Source organism: Maniola hyperantus, chromosome 7, assembly GCF_902806685.2.
Source record: "Maniola hyperantus chromosome 7, iAphHyp1.2, whole genome shotgun sequence".
Taxonomy (NCBI): Eukaryota; Metazoa; Arthropoda; class Insecta; order Lepidoptera; family Nymphalidae; genus Maniola; species Maniola hyperantus.
Genome location: NC_048542.1, coordinates 16,581,791 through 16,601,056, shown reverse-complemented (window position 1 = coordinate 16,601,056; position 19,266 = coordinate 16,581,791). Strand labels below are relative to the sequence as shown.

Here is a 19,266-nt window from a genome sequence, read left to right as displayed (position 1 = left end):
TGGGAGTTGGTTCCACAGTTTGCACGTGCGTGGAAAGAAGGATCTGGCGCAGCGGACGGTTGAAGTGCACCAGACACCCAGGTGGTGAGGGTGAAATTCCTTACGGTGGTGCGGTTGTAGAAAGAATAGGGTGGAATGAGGTCAAAAAGCTCTTCAGAGCACTCCCCATTATACAGGCGATAGAACACGCATAGAGAGCTAACGTCACTGCGGTGCTCCAGGCTTTCCAACGACTTCGCGTGCCACTAGATATATGTAATAGTAACTGACTGCGACGATATACCTGATAAGGAAATGTTTATATGATCAGTAGGGAGTGCGGAGCGTAGACAGCTATGTCACAGTCGTACGATACTAAGTACGCGTATATACAACTGCGCTACGCTCCGTACTCTGTACTCGTTGGCATTACAGTTTTACCTTCCTTTTTGAACTCTTGAAGACCTTTTAGATTTTTTGTATAAATTACTTTATTTTCGATCACTAAACAGTTTCTTAGGTAAGCTCAACCCATTAGAATAACTGGGAGTTCAAAACTAAATAGGTATATTTAAGTAGATAAGTGTGAGTCACCTGTCTGCGAGTTGCTACTCTTTGTTGTGAATCTCGGTTGATTTAATTTGTCAGTTTATTAGCTCTGCTAGTCTCTGGGGCCGCTACCCGCTACCCGCTGCCCGCTACCCGCTACCCGCTACCCTGCACTACCCTGCGCTACCCTGCGCTACCATGCGCTACCCGGCACGCGTCTGAATGAACCATTATTGCACCAATTCGGTTGCTAATTGATTTATAATCTTTTCGGGGCATCTTTATCACGTCGGAACTTTTCGTATGCATTTCTACCTAATTTGTTTGTTTCCTTTCTGGGTTGATTTTGTATGGATTTGAGTTCCCAAGCATAGTTAGATATTAAATAATTATTATAATTCCTTATTATCATATCTACCTACACCTACTAGAAATTCTCCGGTTTTAAGTAACACATAATAATATGCAGTCACATAATTGAGTTAGATTTCAATTTATTATTTTTTGTTTGTCGCTGTTCATTTCCAATTGAGTACAATTTTAAATATTTAAATAAAACTTTGGAAATGATTAGATACTAATAGTTAGGTATTGTAAGACCGTATACTTACTTCATTAAATCCTAAATCTGTTAGCATGTTGTCGGTTATGAATTTGATAATAACAACCCATGGGGGTCATGGGAATATGTACCAGAAACAGTAATAGCTGTTATCTCTACCTAATCTGAATGCAACTGCAACGGTAGGGACGGTAGGGGCTTCATCCACTCGTTATACTAAAGCTTGCACACTTCTCAAAATCAATTCTATCTCTTCAAAATAGATACTAAATTGGGTTGCTCGTTTTTAAAAACTTATAAAAGTCTTATATCGTAACACGAAACGAATAAAAAGTGATCCTAATTATAGGAAAGTAGGTTCATTGTTGGTTACTACTATAGCCGAGTGGCCATTAGATCCGCGTGGCACGCTCGTTCGGTGGTTCAGACTTCAGAGGGATCAGGGTGCACGTCGATTATCGCCAATTACGTGAGATGATGTTATCGCTTATCGCAGGGTATCAACTTGACGGCCGCTAATTGGGAGATCGGTCAACGATAAAAGATTTAATATGAATACTGAAGTGGCTTATGCGTATGGAGATTAAAATTATGTAAAATAATTCTTAATGTTTAAAACATTTCAACTGAATAAAATATATTGTTATCTATTTGCTGTTATTTAACTTGTAACAAAATCTGCAGCTAAGTATAATGTAATTTAGGTATTAATTTTATAAGATCATAAATAATGTTTTGGGGCTCTATTTATACAGATGGGAGAACAAAAGTAATTCATAATCCCAACAAATATTATAAAGGCGAAAGTTTGTATGTGTGTGTGTGTGTGTGTGTGTGTGTGTGTGTGTGTGTGTGTGTGTGTGTTCACGCAAAAACGAATGGACGGATTTGGCTGAAATTTGAAATGGAGATAGACTATACCCTGGATTAGCACATAGGGTACTTTTTATCCCGGAAAATTAACTAGTTCCCACGGGATTTTGGAAAACTTAAATCCACGCGGATGAAGTCGCGGGCATCAGCTAGTATTTATTGATATGTGAATACAGCGGACATAGATGTTAGTGTTAGCGTTACAGAATCGTATACCTGTTGTACCGCGATGTGATCTGTAATACCCCAGTGTGGCCAATAAATAGTTTATCTATATAGTGGCCCGCTGCACGCGTAGCCCTCTGCGTGCGTGGCCCTCTGCGCGCGTGGCCACCTGCGCGCGTGGCCCGCGGCCGTCGGCCGGAGGGGTCGGCACTGAACTTGCCGTGTATTTATATCCGCCGCTGCAGCAGCACCACCAGCACCACCAGCACCACCAGCACCACCAGCACCACCAGCACCACCAGCACCACGCACAGAGGTACATCAACTCATCGCCGCGCCGGCCGCGGCGTAGCGGAGTAATGTGCGTTATATGCAATTTCAAATATCCCTCGCTTAGCGCGGTAAAGGAAAACATCGTGAGGAAACCAGCATCCTGAGAGTTCTCCATAATGTTCACAAAGAAGTGTAAAGTGGCTAATCCGCGCTGGGCCAGCGTAGCGGACTTAGGCCCTTCTCATTCGGAGAGGAGACTTGTGCTCTGTAGTGGGCCAGCGGTAAATGAAGAGCATAAATCTGACACTAGCAACCGACACGAGGCATCGCAAAGATCTGCACTCCTACATAGTGTAAGTCGTACGAAGCGATCCGCTTCCTCGTTTCTAATACGTACTACTAGAATGACCTACTGGCTTCCGGTTTCGTCGTCACCTACAGGCTACAGTATGGTGAGCTTCAGAAGTAGAGTGAACAGGCCTCTTGCAGGTCTGTCTGTAGCTAGTCTGTGGGAACTGGGCACTGGGCACTGGGCACTGGGCACTGGGCGCGCCGCACCTCCGCGCTTGAAGTCAAGTGCATGCCTATAATAAGTATAGTTAAAATTTACAGGACTAGCTAATACCCGCCACTTCGTTCGCGTGGTTTAGGTTTTTAAAAATCCCGTGGGAACACCTTGATTTTCCAGGATAAAAAGTAGCCTATGTCACTTTCCAGGTCTTCAACTATACTCATTCAAAAACTCACGTCAATCCGTTGCTCCGTTGCGTGATTGAATGTCAAACCAACAAACAAACACACTTTTGCATTTATAATATGATTGTTTTTCGTCCACCTGCAATATTTGAAGTGGTGACATTATTTTATAAATTCTGAATCATCCATCAAAATCTATAAAATATTTGGAGACTTGAAAAAAAATATTCTTTTACGTGTACAAAACAGAAGTAGGTATGTGGCTACTGGCTACACCACACAATCGTCTAACCACAGCTACACGCTGCACGCTGCACGCTGCACGCTGCACGCTGCACGCTGCACGCTGCACGCTGCAATGCTGTCAAACGTACCTCCAACAATACTGCAGCTGATGAGTTGTTGTTTCGATTGTCGTTTGTACTGTTTGTGCTACGTGCGTACTTCGTACTGTTGACTTGCGGTGCAGTATCATAATACAAGTAGATTGTCAAAGTATACCTACTTCATGATCGAAGCCTAATATTAAGTACCTACAGGAAAATGTCGAATACAATATTATCACCACTTAAAATAATCGCAATCCTTACTTATCGGAATTCCATTGTGAAATGTGTTCCTCGTAAATCGCGAGGAGAATATTTTCCTACTTTAATATTGTTTTAAGATATTTGTAGATATTGTATTCGTCCCTGTGATATATTAATATATTCCTTCTAAAATCATTCATTCATAAAATTCATCCTGAAAAAGTATTGAGATCACATTATTAAAATCGACTTCGTAGTTTTCAACGTTCTTCATTTACACTTCTGACAATAACACTACACTATCTTTCGGCGGCCTTAAAGAGCGGACAATGTATATGGAAGTGTCTGGTGTGAGGTGACGGTCGCACGTGTGGCACGTGCAGTGTGCAGTGTGCATGCGGGTGCATGCGGGTGCATTGGCCGGCTATTTGTGGAGACAGGTGTGGTCGGTTACGTTTGATTGGTAATATGTAACTTTCCGTATAAAGCTTATGCAAGTTTCCCGTATAAAGCTTTCCGTATAAAGCTTATGCAAGTTTCCCGTATAAAGCTTTCCGTATAAAGCTTATGCAAGTTTCCCGGTTTAAGCTTTTCAGCCGGAATCTTGTCGGTTCATAATTTATAAAGATCAGGTCATGTGGAATATAGAGCGAATCATTCCTAGTTATTCGATGAAACCTTAGTACTGGACTTTTCACCTGCTGCTCTTTTTACCCCCTGGTTTTGGAATAATAGTATAATTCTCAACTAGGTAGGTACTTTACTTAGATTTTAATTTGCTAAAATGCTCCTAAAAACGTATTTTATGAGGTTGTATGCTTATTGTGCTCCCCATCCATTTCATAGATTACCTAAATTGTTTTGTGGTAACGTATGGTATGGGTAAATATTTGGTTGTTATCGGTTTGTTTGGCGCGCGGCGAGCGAGCGAGGCCTGCGTGCGCGCCGCCCCCGGGCGCCCCGCGAAGCCTGGCGAGGCTGCTGCAGCTGGAGCCGGCGGCTGCAGGGCTGCAGGCTGGTGCTGCGCGGCGGGAGCGCGGCGCGCCTTGTATGGCGCGCGGCGGCGGCGTGGCGGCCGCTATATAAGCGCGCGGCTCCGCTCTCCGCCGCACTCGCAGTCTCGCTGCCGTAGAGTCAACTTCCACGCGTCCACACACCCCCACGAAACCAAGATGTGCGACGACGATGTTGCTGCGCTCGTAGTGGACAACGGCTCCGGCATGTGCAAGGCCGGGTTCGCCGGCGACGACGCGCCGCGCGCCGTCTTCCCGTCCATCGTGGGCCGCCCCAGGCATCAGGGCGTGATGGTCGGCATGGGCCAGAAGGACTCGTACGTGGGAGACGAGGCCCAGAGCAAGAGAGGTATCCTCACCCTGAAGTACCCCATCGAGCACGGCATCATCACCAACTGGGACGACATGGAGAAGATCTGGCACCACACCTTCTACAACGAGCTGCGCGTCGCCCCCGAGGAGCACCCGGTCCTGCTGACCGAGGCGCCCCTCAACCCCAAAGCCAACAGGGAGAAGATGACGCAGATCATGTTCGAGACGTTCAACTCGCCCGCCATGTACGTGGCCATCCAGGCCGTGCTCTCGCTGTACGCGTCCGGCCGCACCACCGGCATCGTGCTGGACTCCGGCGACGGCGTGTCCCACACCGTGCCCATCTACGAGGGGTACGCGCTGCCGCACGCCATCCTGCGTCTGGACTTGGCCGGCCGCGACTTGACCGACTACCTCATGAAGATCCTCACCGAGAGGGGCTACTCCTTCACCACCACCGCCGAGCGGGAAATCGTGCGCGACATCAAGGAGAAGCTGTGCTACGTCGCCCTCGACTTCGAGCAGGAGATGGCCACCGCCGCCGCCTCCACGTCGCTCGAGAAGTCGTACGAGCTTCCCGACGGTCAGGTCATCACCATCGGCAACGAGAGGTTCCGCTGCCCCGAAGCCCTGTTCCAGCCTTCGTTCCTGGGCATGGAGTCGTGCGGCATCCACGAGACCGTGTACAACTCCATCATGAAGTGCGACGTCGACATCCGCAAGGACCTGTACGCCAACACCGTCATGTCGGGCGGCACCACCATGTACCCCGGTATCGCCGACAGGATGCAGAAGGAGATCACCGCGCTCGCGCCCTCCACCATCAAGATCAAGATCATCGCGCCCCCGGAGAGGAAGTACTCCGTCTGGATCGGAGGCTCCATCCTCGCGTCGCTGTCCACCTTCCAGCAGATGTGGATCTCCAAGGAGGAGTACGACGAGTCCGGCCCCGGCATCGTCCACCGCAAGTGCTTCTAAGCATCTCGTTAACCCTCGCGCCGCCCCCGCGCCGCCCCGGAGCCCCGGAGCCACGGAGCCCCACGCGCCCGGGGCGCTGCGGCCGCGTGAGCGAGTGCTGTGTGTAGTGAGAGAGAGAGAGGAACGCAAGCATTTGTACGTCGCGTAGTGATACCTGACAGAACTGAACATCTAATATAACGCCATCTATCGTAATGTAATTTATTGTAAAATTTATATAAATTTAATTTTTCTTTTTTATTTTTAATATATTTGGGATCGTTGTGGATCTCGCGCCAAAATGTAATTAATAAATAAACGGTTAATTTATTTATTTTAATTACATTATTTCTTTTTATACACTCGTTGACTTTCGTTTTTGATTAGACTCCCTCCCCCCCCTCCCCCTCCCTCGTTCGTTCTCGAACGTTACATCCGGCGAGCCGTGACGAGGTCTGTCGTCACGGGCCTGCTGCGGCTGGCACCGGCCGGCCCCGACGCAGGCTAACTATAGCTGCCCCACGGTTCCGAATTAGCCGACGCATGCACTACCATAAATAGGCAACACAGCTCCCGCGTTCCAACCGTTTTCTAATTTTATCGAAATCGGGAGGCGCCTGTCGCCACAGAAACTTGAGCCTAGCGCGCTGGACACAGGGGCGCTATTGGCGTGGTGGCCGCGCTATATATACGCGGCTCCCGCCGACTGCGGCGTGACGTCACCACTGGCGCGACACTGCTCTATGATCACAATGTTTTCAGGCGAATGTTTTGAGCTGGCGTCCCACGCCTGCCCCTCGGCTCCAGTTTCTGACTCACGTTGTTTTGGTTGGTCGATGGCTCCTCGCGATCGTTAGCTATTCTTTGATTCCGATTCGGTTATCTCTGTTTATAGTTTGTAGTCTGAATGAGTTTTCGGGTGACGCGATGTCGGGGACTAAGCTGTAAATTGTTATTTAGGTTCGTCGTGCGAACACCGCACTACTCATATGCGAAGGCTTCGTTCGTCACGTTAGTCAATCAAAAGTATCTGTAGACAACAGGCTCAGTTTGATAAAAATGTTGTTTGTGCCGTGACATGAGAGGCGAGAGGCGAGAGGCGAGAGGCGAGAGGCGAGAGGCGACACAAATAGCAGCAACGTGGAGTATTTCGAGTAGGATCGTCGCTCGGTAGCATCTTGGGTTTCACGGAGAGGTTCCGTATCGCCGGACTATGCCAAAAAATATTGTTTGTTTATATTTTCTTTTGATGTTTTTTTTCATGATCGGACCAGATGTTATCCTGAATACATGTAAGTGTGAGATCGTCGCCCGTCCGCGTCGTGGAACTGACGGAGTGCACAAGTTTACGGACGAAGTGGTGACGACTCTTCGTTGTCGTCATTTTATGACTATTGAGGTTATTATTAATCACTAAACGTGGAAACATTTACCTCTGCACTAAATGGATGATAACCCGAAGGTTCAGTGAACTCTCCTGCGGCTGCTGCCGACTGCCGACTGCCGACTGCCGACTGCCGATGGAGGACGGCTGTGAGCAAGTGTGGTGCGATGCTGACAGTTGAGACTGCGAACTGGTCAACACTCTAGCTGCTAAAGTGAAACCCTGGCTTCGATCCGTTGGCATTTCTTAAATCATTCTTTCAGACGTCGACTGAAGGCATATTATAGAGCATTTCAAATTCCAGAAAAGCTGAGCCAAAAGACCTAGCCTGGTGAACAAGTTATTACACGATTCCAAAGAAGGAGTGTAATGTTTTGGGGATTCATGCCTATTGTGATTTTGTTTATTCCACCATAACATCTTAATGCCATGAACAGATTTGGATGTAATGGGGTATCGTTCTTCTGTTCTGGCTTGAGTCAAGCTCGTAGATTTTTGCTTAAACCAAGCACTGTGACCGTTTACAAAGTTTTCAAGCATTTACGTGTATAAGAACAAGAATAATTTAAGAATAAGAATAATTTATTTTGTTTTGTATAACGATGGTTGAATGCGATTTAATATTATACTAGCTGAACCGCCCCGACTTTGCTCGGGTGGAGTTTAGGAAATTGAGGGGGAGGTTGAATTAATTTTTTCTCTCCGTAAGAACCATCCTCGTACTTCAAGGAATATTATAAAAAAAGAATAAGCGAAATCGGTTCAGCGGTTCTCGAGATTTGCGATGAGCAACACATTTAGTGATTCATTTTTATATTATAGATTTTTGCTTGACTCGATGTTCGGACAGTGTTAGAGATATATGAGAAAGTGTCGTCAAGTGCTTGATGCGCGTCAAGCGACTTGATCAAACAAAACAAGACTTCGTGCCTGACACTGACGCGTGATCGTCTTGGAAGCCCATTACAGTTCTTACACTCAAACTCCTTAATCGGTGAGATCGTCAAGTTTGTACAGTAGCGACGCGCGACGTGCGCGTGCAGGCGTGCAGGCGTGCAGGCGTGCAGGCGTGCAGGCGTGCAGGCGTGCAGCACCGACGCGCGGCACGCTTGCCAAGGTGAGCAGCCCGCTTGCGGCGCTGACTCACGCCGCGTCAGCTGCGCGTGACGTCACACGCCCGCAACGCACCGCTACTATAAAAGACCTGCGCTAAAAATACTAGCACAGTTGTATTATTGCACATGTGGTGACGTCACCGACTTGCCACTGCTGACTGCGCGTGAGGCGGCCTCGGACTCGGGAGCAGTTCCTTGACGGGACTTCCTGAACACCACACCACACTACACTCACTCTGTCTCTCTGTTCCGAGGTTGTCTGTTACTGGAAAGGACACTGTAACGAAGCGTTACATGAATTTATTATTTATATTATAATTTTATCTAATTTATTATTATAAATCATATTTTTAAACGTAATTTTGTATTTTTTTAAAATTCATATACATGTGTTATTAAATTTAGGCGTTGCAAATAGCAACACCCATTTCCAAACGCAATCTTTGCTGTTGCTTGTTTTATACGTCAGGTCGAATAGAACGGCTTGAAGTTGGTTTGATTGACAGACCGCCATTATGCACCCGGCGCGTCTTGACGCTGGGTGTGTAAGTTTTTTTTGTTGCGTCCACCTTTTTTTATGGTGGACGCGACGCCTTTAAAATGTGCGTTATCGAAATGTTTTCTCTAATTTAAATATATTATGCAGTGCTCTTACGCTCCCGTTTACGGGTAAGTTTTGGATGGTACTCAAACATGTAAATCGTAATTGTTTCATTGTCATTTTTTTTCACCACGTTTCATACTTAGTTATTTTTTCAAATTTCGATTATTCTACTTGCTTATTTTAATAATCATAACCTTAGTAGTTAATTTCAACCTTTGCATTATCGATTAGCGTAGTTTATTTGCCAATTCATTAGTAATTTTCAATCTAGATTGCATCATCATTGTAAAATTATTTTGACAACCCTCTTTTTTATATTTTTGTGAATAATTTCATTATTTTCAATATTTTGGGCCTTCAGCCGTTTATTTAGCCAAATCATTGTAATCTCCGTTCTGATATCGCCACACCGGCAATTCTGTCATGTCGAAGTACTTAGGTACCTTCTGTGTTCGACACGGACCCGGGTTCGATTCCAGAATGGAAATTTATATGCCAGAGGATAACCCACCTTGGTTATCATTTCCAGGGGCGAAGTTTGGATTTAAAAAAGCGTGGTCTGGACTATAAAAGCGAGTCAGCACCGTCGGGTACCCACGGCCAACATCCGCTGACACCGAACTCCCGGCCTCACACCATCTACGAGGCCGTCAACACGAGGGGAGTACACATTACTGCCGCTAAGGCAAAGGCCGAAATCAACGTAACACCACGACCCTACAAATTTTGTGTGCCGACCTACGAGCTAAGCCGCGGTAGTTTTCTGTACCAACATTTTATATTATTAAATCCTACCGTGTGCTATTTACGCAGTTTCATTTCACTCATTTCTATCATAAATAATTTTTTTTAACACCCGGTACACTGGCGCCTTTCACGTGGTTGATTTCTGCTTTTCCTTAGTGGTATAGTGATAGTTTTGTACGGTGCGTGTTTGTTATGTAAAACGCTTTAATTTTTTTGGTTTGCAGCAACTGAGGTGATAGCAGCAAATTTACATTATAACCTCCGTAATTCTTATCATATAATTTTTGCATACATACCTACCTAATGTTACAGAAGTTGTGTACGTATTAGTACCCACCTTCGCATTATTTGTCAGGTGTTTTTGCATTTCTTTTTGTTTAAAATCTAAAAAGTATGTGTTAGTAAACATTCATAATTATTGTACCTACTTATAATTGCTACTTAAATTACCTAATGTTATTATTAAGAGTTGTGTACGTCCTAGTACCCACCTTGCGCTAATAGTTAGGTATTTTTGTAACTAATTTTGTTCAAGTTTGCAGGTACCTACGTATTAGTACATACGTTGCAATTATAAAGCTGCGTTCACACCAGTTGCATAATATTTTTTTTGTTAGTTTTTTTTTTGTTTCAAATTTTTTTTTTATTTTGCAACTTGTTTACATATATTTATCCTTTATTAACATCAAACCAAGGCGTTCTGTTAAATTGATTGTAACAGAACGGAGTATTTTTATAACTATTTTTTTGTGCCATCCACAACTTTACCATAATTTTTTTTTTCGGTTTATAAATAGTAAATATTTTTTTTGTGTATTTGTAATATTATATTACTTATTTTGTTGTATATTATAAAAAGTAATATTCTAGTACCTATTATATTGATTTATTTTATTTTATGTAATTAATGTGTAAGTACATTATATAAGTACATTATAATTATAGAATCAAGTATTTATTTTTATTGACTTTTATTGATATATTATTATTATTTGCTAGCTACATTGTCTCCCAGCCTTAAGGTTATTTTTGCTTTCTTTACCAAAGAGTCATAAGCCGTATTAGGCATATGACTTTATTATTTTATGTTAGTGGGACAGAGTCATAGACCGCAGTAGGTACATGACTCCATTTATGGTAGTTGAAGAATAATTACAAGGATATGAAAGGTGCGAAAGGCTATGATTTTTGAAAGGTTGTATGAAATGTATGATTGGGAATTAAAGGAAAGTAAATTTAATTTATAAGTACGGATTTTATTTTTAAAATAAAATCCTTACGTGCGAAGGGGGGTAATGTAACGAAGCGTTACATGAATTTATTATTTATATTATAATTTTATCTAATTTATTATTATAAATCATATTTTTAAACGTAATTTTGTATTTTTTTAAAATTCATATACATGTGTTATTAAATTTAGGCGTTGCAAATAGCAACACCCATTTCCAAACGCAATCTTTGCTGTTGCTTGTTTTATACGTCAGGTCGAATAGAACGGCTTGAAGTTGGTTTGATTGACAGACCGCCATTATGCACCCGGCGCGTCTTGACGCTGGGTGTGTAAGTTTTTTTTTGTTGCGTCCACCTTTTTTTATGGTGGACGCGACGCCTTTAAAATGTGCGTTATCGAAATGTTTTCTCTAATTTAAATATATTATGCAGTGCTCTTACGCTCCCGTTTACGGGTAAGTTTTGGATGGTACTCAAACATGTAAATCGTAATTGTTTCATTGTCATTTTTTTTCACCACGTTTCATACTTAGTTATTTTTTCAAATTTCGATTATTCTACTTGCTTATTTAATAATCATAACCTTAGTAGTTAATTTCAACCTTTGCATTATCGATTAGCGTAGTTTATTTGCCAATTCATTAGTAATTTTCAATCTAGATTGCATCATCATTGTAAAATTATTTTGACAACCCTCTTTTTTATATTTTTGTGAATAATTTCATTATTTTCAATATTTTGGGCCTTCAGCCGTTTATTTAGCCAAATCATTGTAATCTCCGTTCTGATATCGCCACACCGGCAATTCTGTCATGTCGAAGTACTTAGGTACCTTCTGTGTTCGACACGGACCCGGGTTCGATTCCAGAATGGAAATTTATATGCCAGAGGATAACCCACCTTGGTTATCATTTCCAGGGGCGAAGTTTGGATTTAAAAAAGCGTGGTCTGGACTATAAAAGCGAGTCAGCACCGTCGGGTACCCACGGCCAACATCCGCTGACACCGAACTCCCGGCCTCACACCATCTACGAGGCCGTCAACACGAGGGGAGTACACATTACTGCCGCTAAGGCAAAGGCCGAAATCAACGTAACACCACGACCCTACAAATTTTGTGTGCCGACCTACGAGCTAAGCCGCGGTAGTTTTCTGTACCAACATTTTATATTATTAAATCCTACCGTGTGCTATTTACGCAGTTTCATTTCACTCATTTCTATCATAAATAATTTTTTTTAACACCCGGTACACTGGCGCCTTTCACGTGGTTGATTTCTGCTTTTCCTTAGTGGTATAGTGATAGTTTTGTACGGTGCGTGTTTGTTATGTAAAACGCTTTAATTTTTTTGGTTTGCAGCAACTGAGGTGATAGCAGCAAATTTACATTATAACCTCCGTAATTCTTATCATATAATTTTTGCATACATACCTACCTAATGTTACAGAAGTTGTGTACGTATTAGTACCCACCTTCGCATTATTTGTCAGGTGTTTTTGCATTTCTTTTTGTTTAAAATCTAAAAAGTATGTGTTAGTAAACATTCATAATTATTGTACCTACTTATAATTGCTACTTAAATTACCTAATGTTATTATTAAGAGTTGTGTACGTCCTAGTACCCACCTTGCGCTAATAGTTAGGTATTTTTGTAACTAATTTTGTTCAAGTTTGCAGGTACCTACGTATTAGTACATACGTTGCAATTATAAAGCTGCGTTCACACCAGTTGCATAATATTTTTTTTGTTAGTTTTTTTTTTTGTTTCAAATTTTTTTTTTATTTTGCAACTTGTTTACATATATTTATCCTTTATTAACATCAAACCAAGGCGTTCTGTTAAATTGATTGTAACAGAACGGAGTATTTTTATAACTATTTTTTTGTGCCATCCACAACTTTACCATAATTTTTTTTTTCGGTTTATAAATAGTAAATATTTTTTTTGTGTATTTGTAATATTATATTACTTATTTTGTTGTATATTATAAAAAGTAATATTCTAGTACCTATTATATTGATTTATTTTATTTTATGTAATTAATGTGTAAGTACATTATATAAGTACATTATAATTATAGAATCAAGTATTTATTTTTATTGACTTTTATTGATATATTATTATTATTTGCTAGCTACATTGTCTCCCAGCCTTAAGGTTATTTTTGCTTTCTTTACCAAAGAGTCATAAGCCGTATTAGGCATATGACTTTATTATTTTATGTTAGTGGGACAGAGTCATAGACCGCAGTAGGTACATGACTCCATTTATGGTAGTTGAAGAATAATTACAAGGATATGAAAGGTGCGAAAGGCTATGATTTTTGAAAGGTTGTATGAAATGTATGATTGGGAATTAAAGGAAAGTAAATTTAATTTATAAGTACGGATTTTATTTTTAAAATAAAATCCTTACGTGCGAAGGGGGGTAATGTAACGAAGCGTTACATGAATTTATTATTTATATTATAATTTTATCTAATTTATTATTATAAATCATATTTTTAAACGTAATTTTGTATTTTTTTAAAATTCATATACATGTGTTATTAAATTTAGGCGTTGCAAATAGCAACACCCATTTCCAAACGCAATCTTTGCTGTTGCTTGTTTTATACGTCAGGTCGAATAGAACGGCTTGAAGTTGGTTTGATTGACAGACCGCCATTATGCACCCGGCGCGTCTTGACGCTGGGTGTGTAAGTTTTTTTTTGTTGCGTCCACCTTTTTTTATGGTGGACGCGACGCCTTTAAAATGTGCGTTATCGAAATGTTTTCTCTAATTTAAATATATTATGCAGTGCTCTTACGCTCCCGTTTACGGGTAAGTTTTGGATGGTACTCAAACATGTAAATCGTAATTGTTTCATTGTCATTTTTTTTCACCACGTTTCATACTTAGTTATTTTTTCAAATTTCGATTATTCTACTTGCTTATTTTAATAATCATAACCTTAGTAGTTAATTTCAACCTTTGCATTATCGATTAGCGTAGTTTATTTGCCAATTCATTAGTAATTTTCAATCTAGATTGCATCATCATTGTAAAATTATTTTGACAACCCTCTTTTTTATATTTTTGTGAATAATTTCATTATTTTCAATATTTTGGGCCTTCAGCCGTTTATTTAGCCAAATCATTGTAATCTCCGTTCTGATATCGCCACACCGGCAATTCTGTCATGTCGAAGTACTTAGGTACCTTCTGTGTTCGACACGGACCCGGGTTCGATTCCAGAATGGAAATTTATATGCCAGAGGATAACCCACCTTGGTTATCATTTCCAGGGGCGAAGTTTGGATTTAAAAAAGCGTGGTCTGGACTATAAAAGCGAGTCAGCACCGTCGGGTACCCACGGCCAACATCCGCTGACACCGAACTCCCGGCCTCACACCATCTACGAGGCCGTCAACACGAGGGGAGTACACATTACTGCCGCTAAGGCAAAGGCCGAAATCAACGTAACACCACGACCCTACAAATTTTGTGTGCCGACCTACGAGCTAAGCCACGGTAGTTTTCTGTACCAACATTTTATATTATTAAATCCTACCGTGTGCTATTTACGCAGTTTCATTTCACTCATTTCTATCATAAATAATTTTTTTTAACACCCGGTACAACACGCACAGTTTCATCGTCACCATCTTCAATGCTCGATAGTTGATATGGTAGGCAACATTCCTGGCATTTCACTTTAAAAGGTTCCGTATCTCAAAAGGGAAAAAGGGACCCTTTCAGGATCACTTTTCTTCAACATATATTATACCTACCTACAATGTGTAGAAACAAAAGTTAATTTTTACTTTGTAGTGGTTTTGGAAGTCGGTTTTTTAATATGTTATTTTTGTATTCATTTCTACGAATTCATATAATTATAGATTAATCATCCTAAAAGGAATACGAAGTCATAAATGAGAAGAAATCTTATTACTTTTTTTTTTTTTAATACAATAAAACTTAAAGCTAGCCTTATCTAATTACTATAATAATACTTATACTTTCATATATATATGTCGGAGAACAGGAGGATGGCTGATAATTATTATTCATCTTTAGCCGACATCAGAAGGTAGTAATTAATAGGTAGGTACTTTAATCCATGTTCTTTACAAATAGTTCTCAGTAACGTATCGCACATGGAAACCATCAACGTAACACAACCAGATCACCCTAACCTAACCCTACCTATGGTCGCCTCCAACCACCCCTCACAGCGACCCCTCACCTCACTCTAAACTAGCTAACCTAAGCTAAACACTACATCGTGTGATTAGGGCGCAATTGCTATTGCAACCTCTCAATCAAGTCACGACCTACTCCGTTATCTAATCATCTCAAGGTAATCAATCACAACTTCATGAACGCTCTTAAAAGGATCATTGCATCGACTCTCTTACAATCTAAACCAGATCTTATAATTGACTTCTCATTACTAATTCAGAATATCGCAATAGCTCTACCTTCTCCACTCTGTGCACATCTGCATACAGAACACCATAGCATCGTGCGCCACACGCGCCACGACTACTATATCCACCCAAATAAGCGATCACAACAGAAACCAGGTAGAATGTAAGCTATTCGATCTCATGGGCAACTCATTGTCTAATCCATTTCAACATTACACGAGAGTCATCAATGATTCTTTACCAACCGGGTTATACGATTCTAAAGCGGGTACCTACTATCAAAGTTAACTTCAATGCCAATGCCAATGCCATGTTTGGCAGGATATGTAACTGATTACCTAACTTTTAAGACCCCATGTAAATAATATACATGTACCTACCATATCTGAGCAAAATAAATAAATGATTATGATTATGATTATGATTATGATTCAAGTTACTATCACACTAAACTATCACTTCAAACTAATCATTATCTCAACTGCCGGTATATCTCCAATTACACTCTAAATCACTAGCGTCTGCAGAAATAACCTTAACGGATGTCCTTATAATAATCTATCCACTGAGCCAAACGTTAACTCACGAATTACTCTAATATTCACCAATAATTAGTATTCCATATTCGTCAAACAACTACGCGAACATTATTAATAGTGCTTTGCAGACAAAGTCACCGGATGGCACTAGATGTTACGATTTAACACAATGTACATTAGCATCGAACAATTACTGTTCTAACTATATCACAATCACCGAATTAAATATCACGATTAAGAAACTACCTACCTATCTCAAAGAATAATAATTAGCTAAGCTATAATCTGATACTTAATTAATTTAACGCGAGAGAAAATTGTGAACGACAACAAAATTCGTGCGTGTCAAAGTCCAACTCTGACAACTAAAATAAAGATGGCTACCTTCCGTAGAGTAAAACTCATACGTTTCTTTTCACGGAGTGTATAGACAGTAAGAACTCTTTCAATATCGACCCTCCAATACGGCCATTCTGACATGCGACCGTCCTCGGGCGCTAGTATGTATCAAGCACAAACATTTTATAAACGTCAGAACATCCGCTCGTTCATCCTGACAATCAGCACAAGCACACAAACCACATATTCTAAAGCATGCATATCACAACCATTACAAATAAAACAAGCATGACACAACCAAAGCATAGCCCAACTTTATCCATAGTAGCAACTTCTAAAACACACTGCACCATTTGCCATAATAGACTCACCGCTCATAATTATGTCTCATAAAACCCGAACTCCAGCAGTACCCCGCTACTGATCCTATCACCTGTTCCAAACACCCACCACACTATACACCAAGCTAACTCCCCTCAGCTGAAACGGCCACGCCGCCGTCCATCCATCATCGGAACAGCCACCTCGCCGTTTATCATCTATATGGCCACCTCGCCTTTTAGACAACTCCATTTTTTTCAAAACAGCCACCTCGCCGTTTATTATCTAAATGGCCACCTCGCCTTTTAGACAACGCCCTTTTTTTGTTCAAAACAGCCACCTCGCCGTTTATTATCTAAATGGCCACCTCGCCTTTTAGATAACCCCCTTTTTTTTTCAAAACAGCCACCTCGCCGTTTATCATCTAAATGGCCACCTCGCCGTTTAGACAACCCATTTTTATAAATCAAATATTCTTTAACGTCGCAATAGCACTTTTCCAAAAGCAATTCACTAAGCTCTTCCTTATACACATCCAAACTCATCCTTTTGAGGTCAATCGGCAGCTTATTGTTCATTTTTTTTTTACAGCCATAGCGCAAACGCTTTTCATGCATGTACCACTGTGACATTCTGAAATGCATAGCTCGTTCGTGCATCCAACCGACCCACTCATCCTTACCTCATAATCTCGTTGGAAATATTTTTGACATCTCCTAATAAATACGCCCATATCCTCTATGTATCACAGTGGAAGGACCCCCATTTTTTTTTATAACGGCATACAGCAATCGAACAGACCCATAACACAGACAGTCTTTATGCACTTCCTTTGAAGTCGAAATGCCCTTTTAGCATCAACGTAATTACCCTACAATGTCAATCCATACGACAACACGGATGATACACATCCGTGGGATGCACCCAAAGCCGCATTCAATTATATCATCTGCACCAGACGTCCCCACGCATACACAAATTCGTCCAATTCAGCACACACACCTAATGTGCACCCTCAAATTAGAGTTCCTGTCGCAAATTATTCCCAAAAACTTTAACTCATCAACCCTCTCCATCGTCGCATGATCATGAACTGCATCATTTTAGTTTTATTTAAGCGCACTTCCAAGTCATTATTACTAATTCAATTAATTATCCTCCAAAGCGCCGTTCAATTCCCATTCCTACATTCCTTCAACATTATTCTATCATCTGCAAACAATACACAACGAACAGTGGTCGCTATCGTAATGTCACCAATACAAGTTACAAAAAAAAAACAAATATTCCGGCGAATTTAAAAACCTCCTCCGTTTTTGAAGTCAGTTCAAACGGAAGGATTCTAATACACCACACATACCATACAGTCTGAGGTACCCCCCGCTTATCACATTCCAGTGGAGATCCGTACACCCTTTGGTATTATTTTTCATTCTAGCAATCCCAGCGCACATTTTCGGTCCATTCAAATACGACTCTATCCATTCATAAGCTCTTCTTTCAACACCATATCCATCTAATTTATCCAATAATATTTTATCATTCACAAAGTCAAAAGCTTTAGTCACATCCTGAAAAATAATAGCAATAGGTACCCTGTCATTCAGGCTATCATTATCTATTCCACTTAAACAGAAACAATCCTCAACAGTGGAGCTGTCATTGCAAAAACCAAATCGTTCATCCACGAGCACACCATTGGCATCGAATTTTTTTTGAGACGTTTCACCATTACCTTTCCAATCATTCCCGCTAATATTGGCACCAATGTTATAGTACGGTGCCACATCAATCGCCTTTTTTTTTGAACACGGGCTACAGGAATGGTAACTATAGAAATTTTTAAGTTGCCTAGCAACCCCTAAAACCCCTTATTCAAACGACTGATTCACTATGTCTGCAAATACACTGCATAGGCGAATAGCGCACTCCTCTACAGAGCCAGTCCTCATCTCATCTTAGCCCAGCTTCAGTGTCACTCGGTGACTCTATTATACCAAAAATCCCTTCAGTCAACCATACCGTTTTATTATTACAATTATCCATTTTCACCTTCTTAAAGGGTAAACACAGCACATAGAAAAGTTATACAACATCATGAAAGGAATCAAATGCCTCGCCGACGCTTTCCGAATATTCGAAAATGTAAGGGACAAGATAAATTTCATGAATAAAATTATTTCGTATTATCCCCGTTGTAGTCCCTCCCATATTAAGACCATGCAGACCTATATCGCACTTTTTTTCAACCCTTACTGCCAATGCCCAAGTAGCATCATGATCTGAGAGTGCTAGATAGTCAATCTCAGCAGCTGAAAACATCAGACCACTAGCTATTAAATTAGATGACAACCGGGCTGGGACATCACACTCCCAATGCTATAACCATTTAGTAAGGAAACCAAGTAGTTTGGAACCCTCGTAGCCTTAGCTCCAAGCTTACGCAATTCACCATCACCACCATACCACATAACTCCAACAACTGACAGTCAAAATTGTAAATTAACTAAACTTAACTATTTTGAATAAATGATTCGAGTTTTGAGTTTAACTCCATTAAATCACGGCCACTTTCACCACTCCTTAGCGCATCTCTACACAAAATAATCCTTCTTTCTTTCTCTTTTTATTCAAAACACACAAAAGTAAATCAAGCTTTTC

At 41.1% G+C, this 19,266-nt stretch overlaps 2 protein-coding genes and 1 long non-coding RNA gene across 5 annotated transcripts in view; 2 read left to right on the top strand and 1 right to left on the bottom strand.

Moving 5' to 3' along the window:
* Nucleotides 1-19,266, bottom strand: part of LOC117983527 (kynurenine/alpha-aminoadipate aminotransferase, mitochondrial) — a 154,650-nt gene that overhangs the window by 10,107 nt on the left and 125,277 nt on the right. The gene's annotated exons all lie outside the window — the stretch shown is intronic.
* Nucleotides 4,727-6,168, top strand: LOC117984129 (actin, muscle). The gene has a single exon (XM_069499535.1). The coding sequence runs from the start codon at nt 4,800-4,802 to the stop codon at nt 5,928-5,930; it is 1,131 nt and encodes a 376-aa protein (XP_069355636.1). The 5' UTR covers nt 4,727-4,799; the 3' UTR covers nt 5,931-6,168.
* Nucleotides 8,840-14,491, top strand: LOC138402574 (uncharacterized). Of its 2 annotated transcripts, none has more exons than XR_011236941.1 (3): nt 8,840-9,077; nt 9,542-11,447; nt 11,911-14,491. It is a non-coding gene; the product is annotated as an uncharacterized lncRNA (long non-coding RNA). The 2 variants fall into 2 exon arrangements; XR_011236942.1 differs by having other exon boundaries at nt 8,840-11,447; nt 11,911-13,817; nt 14,282-14,491.